Source organism: Triticum urartu, chromosome 4 (genome assembly GCF_003073215.2).
Source record: "Triticum urartu cultivar G1812 chromosome 4, Tu2.1, whole genome shotgun sequence".
In the NCBI taxonomy this organism is placed as follows: domain Eukaryota; kingdom Viridiplantae; phylum Streptophyta; class Magnoliopsida; order Poales; family Poaceae; genus Triticum; species Triticum urartu.
The window spans coordinates 141,600,309-141,618,893 of NC_053025.1; the positions used below are offsets into that span (position 1 = coordinate 141,600,309).

At 44.6% G+C, this 18,585-nt stretch overlaps 3 protein-coding genes across 3 annotated transcripts; 1 reads left to right on the plus strand and 2 right to left on the minus strand.

Moving 5' to 3' along the window:
- The first annotated feature begins 4,063 nt into the window (after positions 1-4,063).
- Positions 4,064-8,493, plus strand: LOC125551131 (elongation factor P-like). Its single transcript, XM_048714289.1, has 7 exons — positions 4,064-4,310; positions 4,383-4,460; positions 5,306-5,412; positions 6,116-6,193; positions 7,490-7,591; positions 7,714-7,792; positions 8,211-8,493. The coding sequence occupies exons 1-7, from the start codon at positions 4,067-4,069 to the stop codon at positions 8,327-8,329; spliced, it is 807 nt and encodes a 268-aa protein (XP_048570246.1). The 5' UTR covers positions 4,064-4,066; the 3' UTR covers positions 8,330-8,493.
- On the minus strand, positions 8,472-12,902 carry LOC125551130 (protein TOC75, chloroplastic-like). Its single transcript, XM_048714288.1, has 7 exons — positions 11,832-12,902; positions 10,837-11,058; positions 10,570-10,677; positions 10,168-10,362; positions 9,546-9,794; positions 8,996-9,250; positions 8,472-8,912 (listed from the first exon to the last, which is right to left on the minus strand). The coding sequence occupies exons 1-7, from the start codon at positions 12,828-12,830 to the stop codon at positions 8,664-8,666; spliced, it is 2,277 nt and encodes a 758-aa protein (XP_048570245.1). The 5' UTR covers positions 12,831-12,902; the 3' UTR covers positions 8,472-8,663.
- Positions 12,903-13,448: 546 nt separating this feature from the next.
- LOC125551132 (vacuolar-sorting receptor 1-like) lies at positions 13,449-18,080 on the minus strand. Its single transcript, XM_048714290.1, has 12 exons — positions 17,545-18,080; positions 16,486-17,175; positions 16,319-16,407; positions 16,160-16,229; positions 15,991-16,074; positions 15,809-15,885; positions 15,623-15,704; positions 15,349-15,431; positions 15,201-15,258; positions 14,892-15,020; positions 13,861-13,967; positions 13,449-13,761 (listed from the first exon to the last, which is right to left on the minus strand). The coding sequence occupies exons 1-12, from the start codon at positions 17,855-17,857 to the stop codon at positions 13,663-13,665; spliced, it is 1,881 nt and encodes a 626-aa protein (XP_048570247.1). The 5' UTR covers positions 17,858-18,080; the 3' UTR covers positions 13,449-13,662.
- Positions 18,081-18,585: the final 505 nt, after the last annotated feature.

Below are 18,585 nucleotides of genomic sequence, written 5' to 3' on the forward strand. Positions count from 1 at the left end.
AAGTCAGATACATAATCAGGGATTTTCATACATGATCATAATAGGAAAATGCTACAGCTCTTGGGGTGTATAATTATCCGTACCGCGCATCCGCAAACTATCTCTTGCATACACTTGGTCCTGCTAACATTTAGCCTGCTCTTTCCATATCGTATTCCAAATCCCTTCTCCCATGAATACAGATTGTAAAAGTCATAAGCTTCTCCAAGCGTGTCAAAAGTTGTTCCAATCTTTGGCACCATAACCACTTCGCCTGGATGCTCCGCAAATTCCCTGACAGTCTTCTCCAGCGCTATTACCCTATCTGCACAAGGAGGCCTTCCTGGAGCAACAGCACCAACTCGCACTCTGCACAGACAGATCAGCGAATGAATTACATGTGACTATCAGGTAAAGCCTAATGTTTTGGAATTACAAACCGTAGAATGATGTCACTAAAATATCATATCACAAATCAGCTGCTCAATATATATCTGCATTAACAAATTCATGCGGCCTACCAACATCCGTAGATATCTAACTCATCAGAGGTTATGTACTCTGTTCCACCGTCGCTTCGTCAGTTAAATGTCGTAAATCTGACAGTACAGACTACTTTGCCGAACAGTACAGAGTATTTTGATTCACAGGGTCGTACCTTTGCGTCCACCCTGGTGTTTTGGGGTCAATTTGTTCAATTGAGTTCTCGGAGCACTGAGCCATGTCCGCGGCTCCTGCCTCCACCAGGCATATCTGCCCGTCTGCGCTCGAAGCCGCCGGGGCTGCATCCTGAACCTCGGCCACCGCGGCAACTGGGAACCGCACGGGTTCCATTGAGCCGTTGTTATCATTCACCTCTTCCAGTAGTGTTCTTATCGATCATAAAGCAAGTTTAGAAGACCGAATCTAGATCAGTTCCCAACCACAGAGCCAAAAACAATGATAATATTTGGCCAAGCATCAGATCCGTACCTGTTTATAGGCTGAAGTAGGAACTCCATGGTCGCCGGAGCCTCTCACGTGTTGCTTCACCGCCCACTTCCTCCCGCCGGAGTCAATATCTCCGCCTCGAGTCCGATGGGGATGATAGCCAAATCCAACCTCACTCCTCTAATCGGCCACTGTCCCAACTACGGCAATAACTGCGGGCTCTGCCGACGCTAGCAGAAAGCACCGGACCCGATCCATGGATCAAGACGGCGGCGAGAAGCTCGAGCCACGGCTCAGCCGCGCTCATGCGACGGTGTGCATTTCTCCGTCGAACTTGCCCCAGCTGTCAAACGAGTATTGTGACGTATATCTAAATTTCCCGTCGTCGCTATGGACCCACCCACCCGAACTAGCATTGAATACAGTGAATCTCACATCAATCCTGGAAGGGTGTGATTCCGAGCTCCTGTGAGCTCGCGATCACATACTCCGCGTCCGACAGATTCCTCCTTCCACTCTTATCTTCTTGAGTTTTCAAATGTTGTATGCTCTCTGCTTGATCACTTTTTGTGCTTGATATTGCCACTGGAGACTGGAGTATCTTGTCGCTGTATAGCACTTAAAGTTTGGTAAGCACAGACACTGATCTCTTTTTTGAGCCGATACAGACACAGATCTTTCCCCGCAAAAAAAAGATACAGACACAAATCTTCGTCGTACAGAAATGGCCTCTCTTTTCATGCCGTCTGGATACGTCTGGAAAGGAAACGACAATATATCTATACATTTTTGAGCATTTATTCTACTGCTGATGATATTTCAAGGGTGCATGCCTGACTAGAGTTGGAAGATCTTCAGCCATACTATAGAACAAGAGTCTTTTGAAACCCTCCCGAGAAACAAGCACACAAATTTCCAAAGGCTTTATTGTTTTCTGTACACGAAAAAGCACTAATGTTATACATATGTTCATGTATCATCTAGATGCATAGGCCGAGGGTATATCCTTCTTTTCTAAAAAAAAATTAAGTCAAACTTTGAAACTTTTGACCATAAATAGTGTTCCGAATATTTAGACTGGGAACCAGAAAAAGTACTATTGCTCAGTTAGTCTACTTATCCACAGTAAGATTGGCTTTGCAAATTATGTTAGTAGTTGTATACATAGTCTCCCAAACTTTGACCATGATAGTAGTTGTGTGCATACTCTCTTTGGTGTACTATAGTTACATAAGTGTACACCGTTGTGTAGTTGATACGGTCCCATACGCATGTTACCAGTGTCGTATGCAGGATTTGGTGATGTCCCAGGCCAGTCCCATACGGTTCCATATGCAGAGATCCAGTGACATGTCCATAGCATGTCACACTGTAACATGACCGTTGGATTGAAAATCAACAACCCATATCACGTTTTGTAGCAGGGAACACTGTAGATGCCTACTATTTGGCATCCTGTAGGACCAACCCTGTAGCACGGACCTTGTTCATGTACTGTAGCACGAGTACTTTTGCATTGATCTGGCCAGTTGATTCCCAATCGAATGGCTGAAAGAGGGGCATGTTATGGTACTGTTCATAAGTGACATGCTCGATCTCAATCCAATGGATATTGTAGCTGCAATACAATATTGTTGCTACAGTCCATGCAACATTTGCTTACTACTCCCCAGGCCATGATTTGCCTACGCCCCTGCATGATACTTGCACTATATGGTTAGTGAGATATGTACCGCTCCTTTCTCGGCCACGACTTATCGTTAGTGACCACTATGTACATACATGGTTGGAACCACACAGATAACGACATGCTTAGGATTACAAAACCAAACAAGGGAGTGTTCACCAGCTTGCTCAGTTGCTTGCCGGCATGATCGGTACCCAGGATAATGTTTCTTAAATTCTGTTGAAGTTGTCTTAGTTCTTTGAACTTGTTTTGTTGGTGTATTTGTTTGCACTAGTGATGAATTTGATGCCCATTGAATGTAATCTACTGCAATATCCTAGTGTAAACTACATGTTTATTTTAATTACTGTATGTTGCTTCCAATCATCTGTTAATGTGCTGAACGAACAACGATTAACAAGCCGAAAGAACCATCGGCTACTAACGGGACGAAATAACCATGGGCCACTAACACACAAAAATAACCACAAGTCGCATACTAGTTGAAATAACCATGGGCCGCAAACGGACAGAAATAACCATGAGTCTCGAATGAACTGAAAGTACCACATGCCTCAAGTGAGCCAAAATCATGCCAAAAGACCCACATGCTGGTAATTGTTCAAATCCACACGGGCCGTAAATGGACCGTATGGACCCGGGCTATTAATGGGTTGTCTACACACAGGCCGTTAGCGGGCCTTCTTCCATGTCTAGTTTCATTAAGATTTGACTAAGGCCCATGGGCCTTAACCAGGGCTTAGAATGGGCTAGCTTTTTAACTCAATGGGCCTTCAATGGATCGAATGACACCTGCCGTCCTAAGAAAGGTTCAGCTAGGCCAATGGGCACGTGACACTTGTTCCAGCGAGTAGACTAAAAGGGTATTTATCTGCCTGAGTGATTTTGATGTAGATGACAATGCAATTTACGGTCTAACTGTGCACTTCAGCTATATTATAGAAAACGTTTTTTACATCCAAGGTGTTAAGCTTGGCAACAATCGCTCTAATTTGCTGTAAAAACATATCGCTCTAGATTCACCTTTCCAAAAGCTCCCTTAATAATCCGCTCGTTTGACAATGAGGAGATGAGCATGGGTGCCACAAAATATACAGCCAAGTAAGAGTTTGAACGTCATCCCCTAACCAGATCTTGATAGAATTCGATGTTGCCAACTGGTAAACATGAACTGGAAGTGGCTGACCAATGTGAACCGGAACTGGCAAACATTCAAATGCTTTGAAACTTGACACGGACATCACATGCTCAGTCATCTTTCTCCAAAAAAATTTGAAATTTTTGAATTTATTTAGTATTTTTAACAAAAAAATTCACTCCCGGCTCATGTGAACCAGGGAGCCAAACGCCCCTCTCTAGTAGAGATTTTAAATTTCGTGCCATCCCAAATGGAGTGTTTACCCTGTGACATGTGGGTCCCACAATGTCAGGAAGAGGGAGGCTTGTGGCCTGCGGCGGGACACAGGCAAAATGAGTCAGGATCCCAGCGGCGTCATCCTCTTCCTTATCACCATCACTCGGGCTGAGTTAGCGGCGCGCCCAAGGAAGAAACGGAGAACCAAAACAATGGCCGCTCTCCGCCACCTCGCCGGCGCCACCCACAACCACAGCATCGCGGCCAACTCCTCCTCCCTCTTCGACCTCCAGCGGCCGCCTTCCTGCCTCGCCGCGGCGCGACCCCTCGGCCTCGCGCCCCTCCGCTCCCGCTTCACCCGTGAGTGACCCTCTCCTCTCTCCTCGACCTAAGCTTTCTTTCTAGGCGGTATCATAGTGTGTTCCGCTTCAGGGCTTTACGCGCTGTCGAGCAACGACATCAAGGTGGGGTTCAATCTGGAGGTGGACGGCGCGCCGTGGAAGATTCTTGGTAACATCCAAAATCATACTCCTCTACATATGGTTGGTTCTGGGTGGATATGCTAGTGAACGTAGTGTCTTTCTTTCACCTGAAGGCCCCATTGCATAATCTGAGAAATTCAGTGAATGTACCTCCTCTTTGCTCAGCCCAACGGTTAGTTATTTGTTTTATTAGTTCCAAACTATGTAAGCAGGGTAAATTTGGCACCTCGACATATCCCTGTGTTATCACTCTCTAGCATTTTCCCAGAATTTCTGTGAAGTTCTTGTTTTATAGTTTTAAGGGCTATGCAGTTCCGACCACCTTTTCGAGATTTTTTTTTTAGTTTTTAGGAGAACGTATTCACTTATGTTAGTTTAGTCTAAAATTTCTGTAAATAATTCACTGCTGCATGTCCTTATTTTCCCTCCTGGAGTATGTTTCACCTACTCATCTCTCAATACACCCTCAGTGCTAGCTATGTTTCTTCAAATCTCTGTAGTGCAATGTTACAAGACACTGAACCCTTGTGAACTGAGCTTTAAAGTTTTAGTTAACTGCTTAATTCAAGAAAAATTGTAACTACAAGGGGCCAGCTAAAGATAATTTTCTACACGTGGAAAGCAAAGGCTGAATGGTCGTCCCTTTAGCAAACATATATTATAACATTGTTCTATATTTCATACCAGGGGTGTGTGGAAGCTAGCTATCCATGTGCCAGAACCATGAGTTGGTTGTGAGATCTTATGGGTTTCAGCTCTAGCCTACCCCAACTTGTTTGGGACCAAAGGCTTTATTGTTGTTGTTGTTCTATATTTCGTACAATCAATGTGAGAAGCATCTATATGAACTTTTCCCCCTCCATGCAACAACAGAGTTTCTCCATGTCAAACCTGGAAAAGGTGCTGCTTTTGTGAGGACAAAAATGCGCAATTATATCACTGGCAACACAGTTGAGAAAACCTTTCGAGCTGGAAGTACGGTAATCTGAGCAGAAACTCGCTTTTCAGAATCTGATGCTGCATTTAGCAATTCCTTTTTTGCATCTATAATTTTCTATTTGTACTCGTTAGTTAATCAAACTAGATGATAACCCGTGCGTTGCTCCGGGGATTGGTTGACATATTTTTTAATGAAATTTAAAATATAATAATGTATTGTATTTAATTATTATATAGTTGTAAATATATAGAGAATATAGGTAGCATTTCTCATGCATGTTAAGAGAGATAATTAGAGTAATTGATGAGGTGGCATATGTGGTGAGTTGGGATGTGTGCATGTTGAGAAAGAATGTAAACCCTCCGTAAACTAATATAAGAGCGTTTAGAATACTAAAATAGTGATCTAAACGCTCTTATATTAGTTTACAGAGGGAGTACCATTTACCATGCATGTTCAGAGAAAGAATGAGTGGTGTGATGAGGTGGCATGTGTGCATGTTGAGAGAATTGAGTAGTGGGGATCAACTATTTAGGTATATAGGATACTGACTTATCTCATCACTTCATCAGTTATGGAATTACTCCCTCCGTCCCAAAATAAGTGTCTCAACTTTGTACTAGCTCTAGTACAAAGTTGTACTAAACTTGAGACAGTTATTTTGGGACGGAGGGAGTATTATACTTGTCATTTATATCACAGAGCATTGTAGTTATACACTTACCACTTTCTTACACTTTCAGATCCAGGAAGCTTCTATTTCAAAGGAAACCAAACAATTCACCTACAAGGATGGCTCCCAGTTTGTGTTCATGGATTTGGTAGGTACATCTATTTGACTCAAATATGTCTTGACAATTTATTTTTTCTCGATTCTGTTTGTTTTCATGCTAGGGGCTGGAATAACCGGTTACCTGGAACTCGGTTATTTTTCACCCAAAATCAATCAAACAAACTTTGATCAAAATTGTTGAATTTGAATAAATTTTATCCAGCACTGGCTGGTACTTTTTTTCTACTGGGGTGGCCGAAAGAACAAGTAACCGGTCTGTTACCAGAAATTCCAACCGGAATTTAGAACCTTGGTCACGACACAATTACCTGCCACCTGCTTATATGTTTCATACGTCTACCTCATTGCACATGCTGTAAGTGATGAGCTAATTTTGGACGGTTAGGAAGCTAGAGTAAGCCAGTCACTACAGGAGTTTATGTGACGTGGATAACTATGTACTGAGTTATGCACAGATTGCTGAAGAAAAAAATGTAGACATGCGGCACTATTATTAGATGATGATGAAGTTGCGTGATAAGGAATTATGAGCCAAATTAAGGCGAACTCTCCAAATTTATCATATTTTGATGAAATCATGAGCCAGAATTTTCACAGATGTTTCCATCCAATAATGCAATTCTGGTCTAAGGATGGCAGTTTTAAGCATGGGTTTTGATATCCGGTATCTGAGACGCATGGGAAGGGTATGGATACAATATTTTGTCCATGGGTAACCCAATCATGGAGGTTATGGGTATAATTTCTTGCCCATGGGTTGCCCACCGCTCATCCGATTAACATTTTAATAATTAAGTAAAAAAATTGATTTCATATTACACATGGGTCGTCAGAGATATATCACATATATAATTATAAACCCCACCCCCGTCATCATAATATGTTGTGGTTATTGTATACATAATTGTTGAGCTTATTTGCTATGTTTGAGTTGTTATTTGTACATGCTGAGAAGAACCGGTGGGTAGCCAATGGCAAGGATATCCATCAGGTATTGGCATGATTGTCTAACAATGGAAATCTTCATGGGCGGGTGACAAGCACTACCATGGGCATGGGGATGGGTATCTTCATGGGTCCTTCCAAAAAAAAATTTGATCCAATTTCATTGAAGTGGAGCCTGAAATCCCGCTCGTCACGCACTAGCTAAAATCAAACTTAACAAGTAGAAACCAGTTTGAAATGAGGTTTCCTTTGTGTGCAGACAACCTCAAATACAGAATAAACGATCTGTTATTTTCAACAAATCATCATCGCTTATTAGCGATCGGTATTGTTCACTCTTCAAGTGTGCAACTGTTCTCATCATAATTTACCTTTCCAGACATCCTTTGAAGAAAGCCGCTTAAACGAGTCAGATGTTGGCGACAGGCAGAAGTGGTTGAAAGAAGGAATGGACTGCACTTTGTTATACTGGAATGGACGGGTATTTCCTATCATGTGCTATTATCTTCCCATTCTTTTCGATACTGTGCTAGTTAGTTTTTTCTGTATATCCGTGCACACTACACGATGACTTTTGGACACTGACGGTATTAAATTTTGCAGATCATTGATTTTGATCTCCCCATCACTGTTAGGCTGACCGTAACCGAGGCTGATCCAGGGCAAGGTGACAGTGCACAAGGTACAGAGAGTGCTCTATCCTGCAGACCTAACCTGCTGCACCTGTTCTAAGAATTTATGTAGCAGTATTGTAGAAGTAGAACTACAAGTAATGCCATTATGTCTGAGGCTTCTATTGGACCCAGGCGAGCATATCATTTGGTAGAGGCCGCTTGTCTAAACATTGATGTTTCTTTTCTAGTGAAGAAATCTCAATAGCCTTTTATGTTCATGTTATGGTTGGTTAGTTGCCAAGATCTCCGACAATGTCTCTCCTGGCATGGGTTCCTGGTTTTTCAACTTTAGAAGAGAGAGAGAGAGACCTCTTCCTTCTATCTTATAGAATGAAGGATGAGCTTGCATCCTATCTCAGATTCTGGCTTATGATCCCTAGAGCTGGTTAAACCTCATTTGAATTATCTGCTTACCTTGTTTCGCAGGAGGAACAAAGCCTGCAACCCTGGAGACAGGAGCTGTTGTCAATGTGCCCTCTTTCGTTGATGTAGGCGATGATGTCCTAATTGACTCGAGAACCGGGCAGTATATGAGCCGAGCATAGAGTGGATACCAGAAGGCATGCCAACAGTGAAGAGCTAGTTTTCTTGTTCCCCCATTTTTGGTTTAATTATCCGTTGAAAAGTTCACGACATCGTTTTTTCTTCTCATTTATCATACTGGGACCCTCTACACTACACCGGGCGTGAAATTCTATAATTTTCTTCACCTGGGTCCCTTTCTCCTTGAGCTGACAATGTGCAGTCTTAACATGGAATATACAGTGCAGGAATACCTTAGCAGCTAACAAACGGTGAATGTGGAACAAAGTACACGTTGCAAAATATATATGTGTGGCCTGAGCTGGGGTTGGTTGCGCGGAGGGTCGAACGTCCAGTCTAGAACCTGTCGCCGTATCTGAAGAAGACGGATCCCGTGCCGGCGTTGTGGTCGACGGCGTACTCCGCCCTGAGCGGGCCAAACCGGACGCCCACGCCGTACGACGATCCCTGGCCGGCGCGCCGGAAGAACTCGGTAGGGTTCCCCTTGACGTCCTTGGAGCTCCCGAGGTCCGTGCCATGCTCGGCAAAAGCGTACACGTGCGTGTTCTTCATCACTGGGACAGGGATGCGCACCTCCGTCGCGACCTGCATGCACACACGGTTAACAGCAGCATCGGAAATGCTCTGGTCCAAGTCGAAACCGAACGGAAACAGATTCAGCAGCTGACCTCGAGAAGGTTCCTACAGGCTCCGAGTTCGCCCATGCCGTAGCCCCTGACCGAGTGAGGCCCTCCGAGCGTGAACGCGTCGTAGCTCGGCAGGTCTCCCACACACCCTGCGTAGCGGCCATGGGCGACGAGAACGGCCGGCGGCGGCTTCCCGGCTCCCTTCTCCTGCTTGTTTAGGTTCACGAACTTTGTGACCGTCAGCTGATGGCGGTTGAAGAACGGGTTCCTGCTCCCGATGCCCAGGCCCTGGTCCACCTGCGGCACAAGAGGATTTACTTGGTTGGTTCACCATTGGAGAACTTATTTACAGAACCTGGATTTTACTCCTACAGAACATTTTTTTCCTACAAACTCTGGGAGTAAATTATTAACTGCATTTCTTCTTGCCAAACCTGACGATGAACTGCCTTCTATAGAAGAATGCACTTTTCTAGGACAATAAAAAACAATGGTTTTATTTATGAAACTACACCTTGAAGGCGTAGTTCTTTGAATCATTTGCGAAAACGGAAAGTCTTAAGAATTTACTCATTAACCACTTAAACCATACCTGGAAGATGCATCTGTCGCCGATGGTCTCGCCGTTGACGAACTCCGTATTATCCCGGGTAACATTGGCCTGAAGAAACGCCATCCTGTCCACACCGGTGCCGCTGAACGTCGTGGGGGGCCCGTCCATGCCAAGGGCACCGGTGGCCGTCGTCCGGAGCCCATGTGTGCACACATCATTGCTCTCATCACGCGTCGTGATCTCCTCCAGCACGAGGCCATAGGTGAACTTGCTCTGCTTTGTCAGGTTCTGCGAATCCAGGATCGGTTTTATTTTAATTTGTTAACTCACACACATCGGATATGATTCATGAAAAGGATTAATTTGAGTGTTCATGGAGATATAAATATGCGAAAGGAGGTATACAATTGACGTATATATCTTACTAATGATTTAGTTCAGTAACATGTACTCTCTCCGTCTCAAAATAAGTGACTCGGCTTTGTACTAATTTTGTACTAAAGTTAGTACAAAGTTGAGTCACATATTTTGGAACGGAGGGAGTAGTGCATTATATGATACACAATTGATGCTATCAAACTAAATGGAAATAATTGTTGGTCAATTAAGTGTTGGGATGTTTTACATGTCAAAACCGAGGGGGTACTGATTTTGTGCAAACCTCTGTTATGTTCGCTTTGATTCCAACTCTGTCAACCCAGATGGGTGGAGCATCGTCCATGTTGGGGCCGGCAACAAAGACAGGGCTGAGTTTCTTGGTGTTGAAGCAACTGGCTTTGAAGATGCGGTTCCTGCTCTGGTCCTCCACACCGTCCAAGTAAGGATGTGCGTACTCGAGCTTGAATGAAACATCATCCTAACAACCAAACAAAAACATGGATATATAATATTATATGCATGTCCAGATGTGTGGATCAGACGATCAGTGGATATATGTCTCTCTCCTAAGCAGCATTCCTCTTACACCAACCAAGTGACTGTTTCTAATTATAACCAAGAGCAGCACACAGAAAAACTGAAAACACACTCACTAATCTTACAAAATCATCCATTACCAACTCACCTGAGGATTGAGCAGGTTGCTCGATGAGAAAGAACCAGCGAGAGATCGGTTCAGGCCACCGATGTTGCGGTGCTCAAATGTCACACCTCCTCCAGGTTGAATGGATGCCTGAAATAAAAAGCTTCCATCAGATACATAATGCATAAGGTTCGCCAACAGGGCTTAAACTACAGTGATGGACATCTTGAGTTTGAACTTGCCCAGCAATTTTAAGACAGATTTTAACAAGATACTGTAAAAAAGATTACAAGTATGTAGACACATTACAAGAGTTGGTCGTCCCTGATCCCCTGGTACAAAGTTCCACACTGTCTCCACGTCGGCTGATTTGGGATCTTGTTCTTTGAGCTTGATTTCAACCACTACGCCCCCTTCTTTTGTCTCATCAGGTCGTGGATTCACCTCTATGTTAGAGAATAATCCGAGCGCATTTATGTTCTTCAGAGCCTGTTTCCCTGCCCCAATATTAAAGATATTGCCTGGTCGAAGCTGTAACAGCAGATCAAAAGAAACAGGTCAAATCCTCAAAGCCATGGAAAAAAGGGTTTGTACTGCTTTACACTGTCTCGGCGTTTTTCTGACACAGCGATACGTTTCGAAATGTGTAATCAAGGAAAATAAACAAAATTATATGTGAAAATTATTGATAATATCAAGTGACATTGTGATGGAAACAAAAACACAAAGTAATTTTGTCAAGCAAAGAAACACCATCTGCTCCTTCTGTTCTTTTTATAGCAGTCTTATATTCAATTTTTTAATTGGTCTGGGACTTGACAAGAATTGTGGACAGCTGATGGTTATGGTGATTATTATAATGTTAATAACAAGATTATCCCAGCTATCACGCTGTTTGTTTGTTTGTTTCATGTAGTAATGTAGTATACATGGTGTTTCCAGTGCATATACATTGCGATTGAAACAAAAACACGTACTCCCTCCGTTCCATATTACTTGTCACTGATTTAGTACAACTTTGTACCAAACCAGCGACAAGTAATATGGAACAGAAGGAGTAGTAATTTTGTCAACCAAAGAAACACATCTTATTCTTCTGTTCTTTTTAGAGCAGTCTTATATTCAAAACTATAGGACTGCTCAGAAAAAGAACAGAAGGATCAGATGGTGCTTCTAAATTGGTCTGGGACTTGACATGAATTGTGGAAAGTTATGGTTAATGTTAATAACAAGATTATCCCAGCTATCACGCTGTTTGTTTGTTTCATGTATGTAGTATACAATGGTGTTTCCAGAGCATATACCTGCTGGGGCAGCTCCCTGTCAATTACAGGGAGCTGGGTGTTCCCCTCGACGACATTGCCGAGCTTGTCTTGGAACTGGTATTCCACCCCGGTTACCTCCCCCTCGACGACCTCGCACAAAACCTCGCCGGCGTCGAGATTCCCGAAGTTGATCACCTGAGCGCACACGAACCCCTCGTCGTAGTACCACCTCTGGACGCAGTCCCTGATCCTCTGCAGCAGCCTGGCGCTCACCCGTCCCTGCTTCCTCACCATCTCCACCACCTCTCCGCGCACGGGCTCCGGCAGGATGCACGCCTTGGCCCGCCCGAGGCGCTGCTGATACGCCCTCTCATGCCTCCGCCGGAGCGCGATCTTCTCCCTCTCCGTCATGTCGTCGTCCTCGACCTCGTCGGCCTGCGCCGGCAAGAGGCCGCCCACGTTGACGCAGCTGAACCGCTTCGCCGGGGCCCAGAGGGCCTCGGCGTAGGAGACGGTTAGACCGAGGGTGCCGTCGGGCTGGGGCCGGACCGCCTCCACGCTGACGCCGTCGAACATGCCGCACGAGGACAGCGCCTCGAGCTCCTCGAGCAGCTGCGACCGGGTGTACACCTCGCCGGGCCGCAGCGCCGCGCCCTCGAACAGGGGGTCGTCGGGCCCCGTCGTGAGGCGCGCGCCCCCGCCGCCGCCGGGCGCGCGGCGGTCGAGGAACCTGACGTCCGAGACCTTGTACCTCTTGGCCCCTTGCAGCCTCGGGAACGGCACCGTCGTCCTGGCCCCGAACTCGTGCGCGTCCCAGTCCCTCGATGGCGGCTTCTCCTCCGCGGCGTGCGCCGCGCCGGCGTTGAAGAGCCACGATAGGAGGCCTCCCAAGCCGCGGCCGCCATCTTCGCTGCCGGGGTGAGGAAGACCGGTGCTGCCCGAAGCGGCGGAGATGGCGGACGCGAGGGCCGCGTTGCGGGGGGTCTCGGAGCGGGGCTTTGGGTTGGAGGACGATATGGCTATGTTGGTGAACCTCATTGCGTTGCGCTGTGATCGAGGGTTTTCGTCGGAAAAGTGGGTTTACGGAGCAAGACAAGAGGTGGTCATGGATAAGGAGACACCGTGGTCTTCACGCTTTATATATGCACGCTTTATTGGCTCTTAATTACGGAGTATTTCTCTAATACTATAAGCTAGTACTTTTTTTTGCGGGGACTATAAGCTAGTACTGTACTACCTACAATTGGTGTCTGTGATAGCTCGTGGCTTTGTAAGCATAGCAAATATGTCCGTATGTTAGAAAAATGATCTATATTCCTAGCTGAGCAAATTTGATTTAAAACAATATTTTTGATACGCTCATGCTTCGATGTGGAGCTAACACCCCTTCCCATAAAACAGTTGAAAATATGCAGCTAGATGAATCAAACAACATAATTAAGCGAAAATTCTAAACGCCCGGACAAATACGGGGAGTTTACAGACTCCTTCGTTAACTAATCTCCCCCCCCCCCCCCCCCCCCCGATTATCAGGGGGTGTGGGGCCCCTCACACTTATTTCTCCCAATCATGTTATTCCAGCTAAGCCACCCCTAGCAAAGCTCATAATTAAGTGCACTTATCAGCAAGGTCTAAGGGGCTGATATGATTCGCCAATTCCGTGAAGTTATGTATGTAATGATTTTGAACTTTGGACTGTACGGTTTAAACATCCTCGCAACAAGCAACAAGGAGTCCGCTATGTCTTGGCACTGTGAGTGATTAATCTAGAAATTTACAGGATGTCTTAGTATGCTGTACAATAAGATCACTACAATCACACATGCCAGACAAAAAATGCTCGTTCCATAAGCCGCTCTGGCGTTGTTCTTCACATCTCAATATGGTGAGAATGACTGGGAATCTCTCCCTGGTTCTCCAGGGGCATGTATTGCGCCATGATGGCGCGGATCTCTGAATCCATGTACCTCTGCGTGCAGAGAAGCAAACCGAGAGTTAGATGGTACTGACCTAGATTTGATTTTATGAGTTGCTAATGAACATGTAAGAGGTTGTTCATATCGTGTACCCGGATCCGATACTTATACACTGCATATCCTGCGATTCCTACTGCCGCTAGGCCGAAGAAGACGACCCACAGGAAGTTCCAGCCTACCTGTGCTGCTGCACTCTTGCCTGAATAAGATGAAGAATGTCAATTCAGTGTAGTGCCACTCATGTCCAATGCTTAGACTTCACTTTATACGTTGCTATATCTGTGTACAATGGTGCTATCTTAGGAGTGCCCGGTAAGATAAATGCTGAGGTGGCAGACAAAGAAATGCCTTCTCTTAATTAAGAGCTGATCTCTTAGCAAAGATATCTGTCCCCACATATTTAGGTACATCTAGTTACTAGAGATAAGACTAAGAGATCATCATGTTTTTATTGGTATCTCTAGATTACGTGGCAGGTTTAAGATTAAACTGTCTTATCAAATCATTGTACATGCCCTCGGTGCGCCTCAAATAGATTAAGGCTTTGTTGTTGTGCTTTGCTTATTTCTGAAATTGCTCATTTTAAAGCTGGTGTGGCAAGTCCAGTGCTCTGGCAAACCAGAATGAGGTTTGGCATATTTTCTCATCAATAGTATCACATTTCATCACACCTATTATTCTATACTCCCTCCGTTCCAAAATAGATGACTCAACTTCGTACTAATTTTAATACAAAGTTAGTATAAAGTTGAGTCATCTATTTTGGAATGGAGGGAGTAGAACACAATAGTGTATCCAGGTATCCAAAAGCTGACTGAACCAATTTGGTTAGCCCACAAGTATGCAATTAATTTTTTATAAAGAAAATTTTATTTTATTTTTCGTGGGCTCTGTACCAAGTGGATAAGAACTAGCCATGGACAGGGGTGCGTGGAAGTTAGCTATCCACGTGCCAGAACCATGAGTTGGTTTCATGATCTTATGGGTTTCAGCTCTAGCCTACCCCAACTTGTTTGGGACTAAAGGCTTTGTTGTTGTTGTCTGTACCAAGTGGATGTATAGATCCCACAGCTATGCAATTACTGAAGCAATAACAAATTAGTCGTAAAAGAAATGTACATACTTATGCATGTGTCATGCTCCTTCATGTACAGCAAGCCTCCACTGCAGCCGCACTCATAACTTCCCCATGTGTTCTTGCAGTTGCATTCCTTGCACTGGCATGCAGTCCTTTCCTTGCATTCATCAATATCTGTCACAAAAGAGTCACATCAGCAGTTCAGCACCACATCTAATCAGCAATGTGACCAGCAATATACGATATGCTATGGCTGTGAAGCCAACCCTAAAGTACATATTCACATTCCTTTTAAACCCGCAAGTTTTGCAGTGTAAAGACTTACAATGGCCTAACGTTCAGTAATTGACTTACCTTCACATTTGTGGATTCCATCGCCTTTGAACCCATCCGGGCACTTACAGCCGTCAGCCTGTATGTAGTTAAGCACCAAGAATATGCTTTTAGGTCATTTTAGTAACACACTAAGAAGCAGTATGGAAAATTCCTACTGATAACTTACAGTACAAGCAGAGTATGTACGGCCATTCATGGTTTCTTTCCAACAGCCTCCATTGTTAATCTGACACCGCCCAGCTCCGGAAGCTAAAATAACAACAGCATAAGTTACTAATTAAGAGGTTATAAGGGTCTCCAATGCCATGATTTAGAAGCCAATGCCATGCAACGTTAAACGATTATTTGCAGGTGACACACACAGCTTGATCAGATTTTTATTTAACATAGTCAAAAAAGAAGGAAGAAAAGAAATATTCCTGATTCCTGGTACTATATACCTTCACAATGTGTGTAACCATCACCAACGAATTTTACACCTTCCACAACTGGACATTCACACACTTTTCCACGGAAAGTGTCCTGCATAACCACCAGCCAAGTATCATATGCGTAGGGTAAAACAGAAAAGGGAGAAATAAACTCAATGACCTATTCACAGAAAGAGATAACATCACTCGAGTTACCTTGCAAGCAGTGATGTTAGCAGCCTTGTCTTGCCAACAGCCACCATTGTTCTGCAAGCACTCGTTTGTTTGTATATCTACAATTTAACATAACATGAACAGTAGATGTTTAAGAGCAAGAGACAAGCAAGTCAATCCTTGAGCATAAATCGTGGGGAAGGTAGTGAAATCAATGTACCAACCTTCACTCAAGCAAACAGCTGGCTCGGTAGTTTCTCGAAATCCAGCACAAAGTGCTTTAAGAACTGCTGCTTTGTCAAGTTTCCCTGGTAAACAAAAATTCAGCTAAGCATACACAGAATCTCAAACCAAAAATAAATACTGGTAATTGTACAACTTCGAAGAGCACACCTCTGTATTGTCTATTGTTAATTACAAGAGTTGGTAAGATGGTGACATCACCACGAGAGCCCTTGCCAATCTACGCAAAATGGTAGAGGATGTTACATTCAAATCTGAGATCACCAATCATACGAATATGAATATAAAAGACTTCACAGAAGTACTAACCTGTGCATCTTGCTCAGCTTTCAAAATAGGGTTTTCTTCATCAGCATCTGGATCACCAATACATTTATCTATTGCTTTGTGATCAAGGCCTGGAAATTATAGACATATTCAGTACAATTATTGCACCGCAGAGTAGAAAGTAAGAAGGTATATGCAAACAAATGTACCAAGTGATTTGATAACTCCATCAGCACATTCCTTGGTGTACTTCTTTTCTTTCATTGGGCACCGAACTGCAAAATCAGTCACATAATCCCACCACAGCCAAGGTTTCTTGCTCTCCTTAGCAACTTTATAAACACAGACTTGTCGTAAATTTTGTACTACTACATCTTTCCCATCATACCCTTTGCTGAAATCCTGATCCGGATCAGGTGCACAATACCTCCCATGGTTGATACACTGGGATTTGCACTGCTTACTTAAAGTGTAGGCCTCCGGGCAATACCAGGTAATGTAATGCGGAGTGAACTGTGTGTATCCCTTCTTCTCAAGTACCTGGGCTGCTCCTTTAAAGCTCTTGACGAAATCAATCTGGCTATCACATTTTGGACCACATTCATCGTTACTGTTGGTCCAGAATTCATACTCAACACGCTCATCGGGGTGGGGCAGAGACTCCCTCCAATCCAAGTTCACATTAACCATGTCTCCGTTATCGATAGCTTTCTTGAGCCTATCACCGAAGCTTTTGGATATTAGCGCCGAGGGGATGGTGATGTTCTCTAAATATTCCACCCTTCCACTCTCTTCAGGCGTGTCCATCGTGATTAAAGGTTCATCCCTGTCATCGGCAACAAGGATCGCCGCTGCACCTGCATTTTGCACATTCCATGCCTTCTTTGCGAAGTAGCAATCTATATAGAACAACAAAACCATGTTGTGTAATCAGTCTTTAAAACAACATGTAGTGTAATCCAAATTAACCGTGTAGAATGTGACGTTGCAAAGCAAACAAGATGTCAAACAATAATTGGCTGAGAACAAACTCAGTAAAACAAGTCAGTGAGGGCCTTGGTCAAAGACTTGGTCGTTGTACCAAACTTGGTCAATGAATATTCAGCTTAATCACATCATCGCTTGGCAAGATGCAATAATTAACTCGGCCGTGGTTAAATAAAATGTGTGGGCCGAATTTCCATGCGCAGCCTCTCCAGTCCAGCCAATCGACACACACATGCAAAACTAGCAGCGGCAAAAACGAAGAAGCGGTTATGTTCCCTCACCTCCCCTGTCGACGAGCAGGAAGGTGGGCAGCGCCCCGGGCCTGGCCTTGAAGGAAACATCGAATTCATCGAACCCCTTGCAGGCCTTCCGGTTGGCCTTGGGGTAGGCCACGACGCCGACCATGGTGCCGCCGTACTGCGGCACGCCGAAGTTGCCGATGGCGCACTCGTAGGCGCCCTTGAGCGCCTCCGGCGCCGTCACCCTGAGGCTGTTCTTCTCCACAACGAACCGCGCGTCGCATCCGCCGCACCACAGGAGCGCCGCCGCCCACACCAGCGTTAGCAGCAGCGGCGGCGGCGGCGGGGACGCCATCGCGCGGGGGCAGAAACGGTGACTCAGGTGCGCTCTGATCGAGCGGTCTGTCCAAGCTCGCGATCCGCGGAACCCGGCACGCCGGAAGCAGCAGATTGGTCTGGGCGTGTGCAGTGTGTCTATGGCGGTGCTGCTGCTTGGATGGAGAGGAGTCGGGAAGTTGGGGAAGGCGACGGAGGTGGACGGCGAAGTCTCGCGAACACGTGAGGAACGTGTAGCGTTTTCTTCTTCTTTCTCGTTTGTATTATTTTTTGATTGAGGGGATTTTCCTCTTTTATTTTTACGCTTGAAGCACCCTCCCCTTTACTCATTTATAATCATCAATACATCGTTGACAAGAAGAAAATAACTCACAAAAAATTCTAAAAATTCCAAAAAAAATTGCACGGTCGATAATTTATTGCGGGAGGTCCGCTCCAATTTTTAGATTATTTAGACATCTGAGTAGCGCTCAGCAAAAAAGACAAATCGGATCAGAACAGTACATGAACAATAAACTTTTTTTACAGACCCCAAATTTGCCTTTTTTGCCGAGAGTTGCTCAGATGTTCGAATGATCTAAAAATTAGAGTGGACCTCATGCATCAAATTATCTACCATGCAAAAAAAATGGAATTTTTGAAATTTTTTAGTATTTGTTTTGATTTTTTCTTCCTCACGGGTGCGGATGAGCCTCGGATCAGAAATGGATATTCGCAAACCTTCGTGCCTTGTTTGGTTGACGAGGA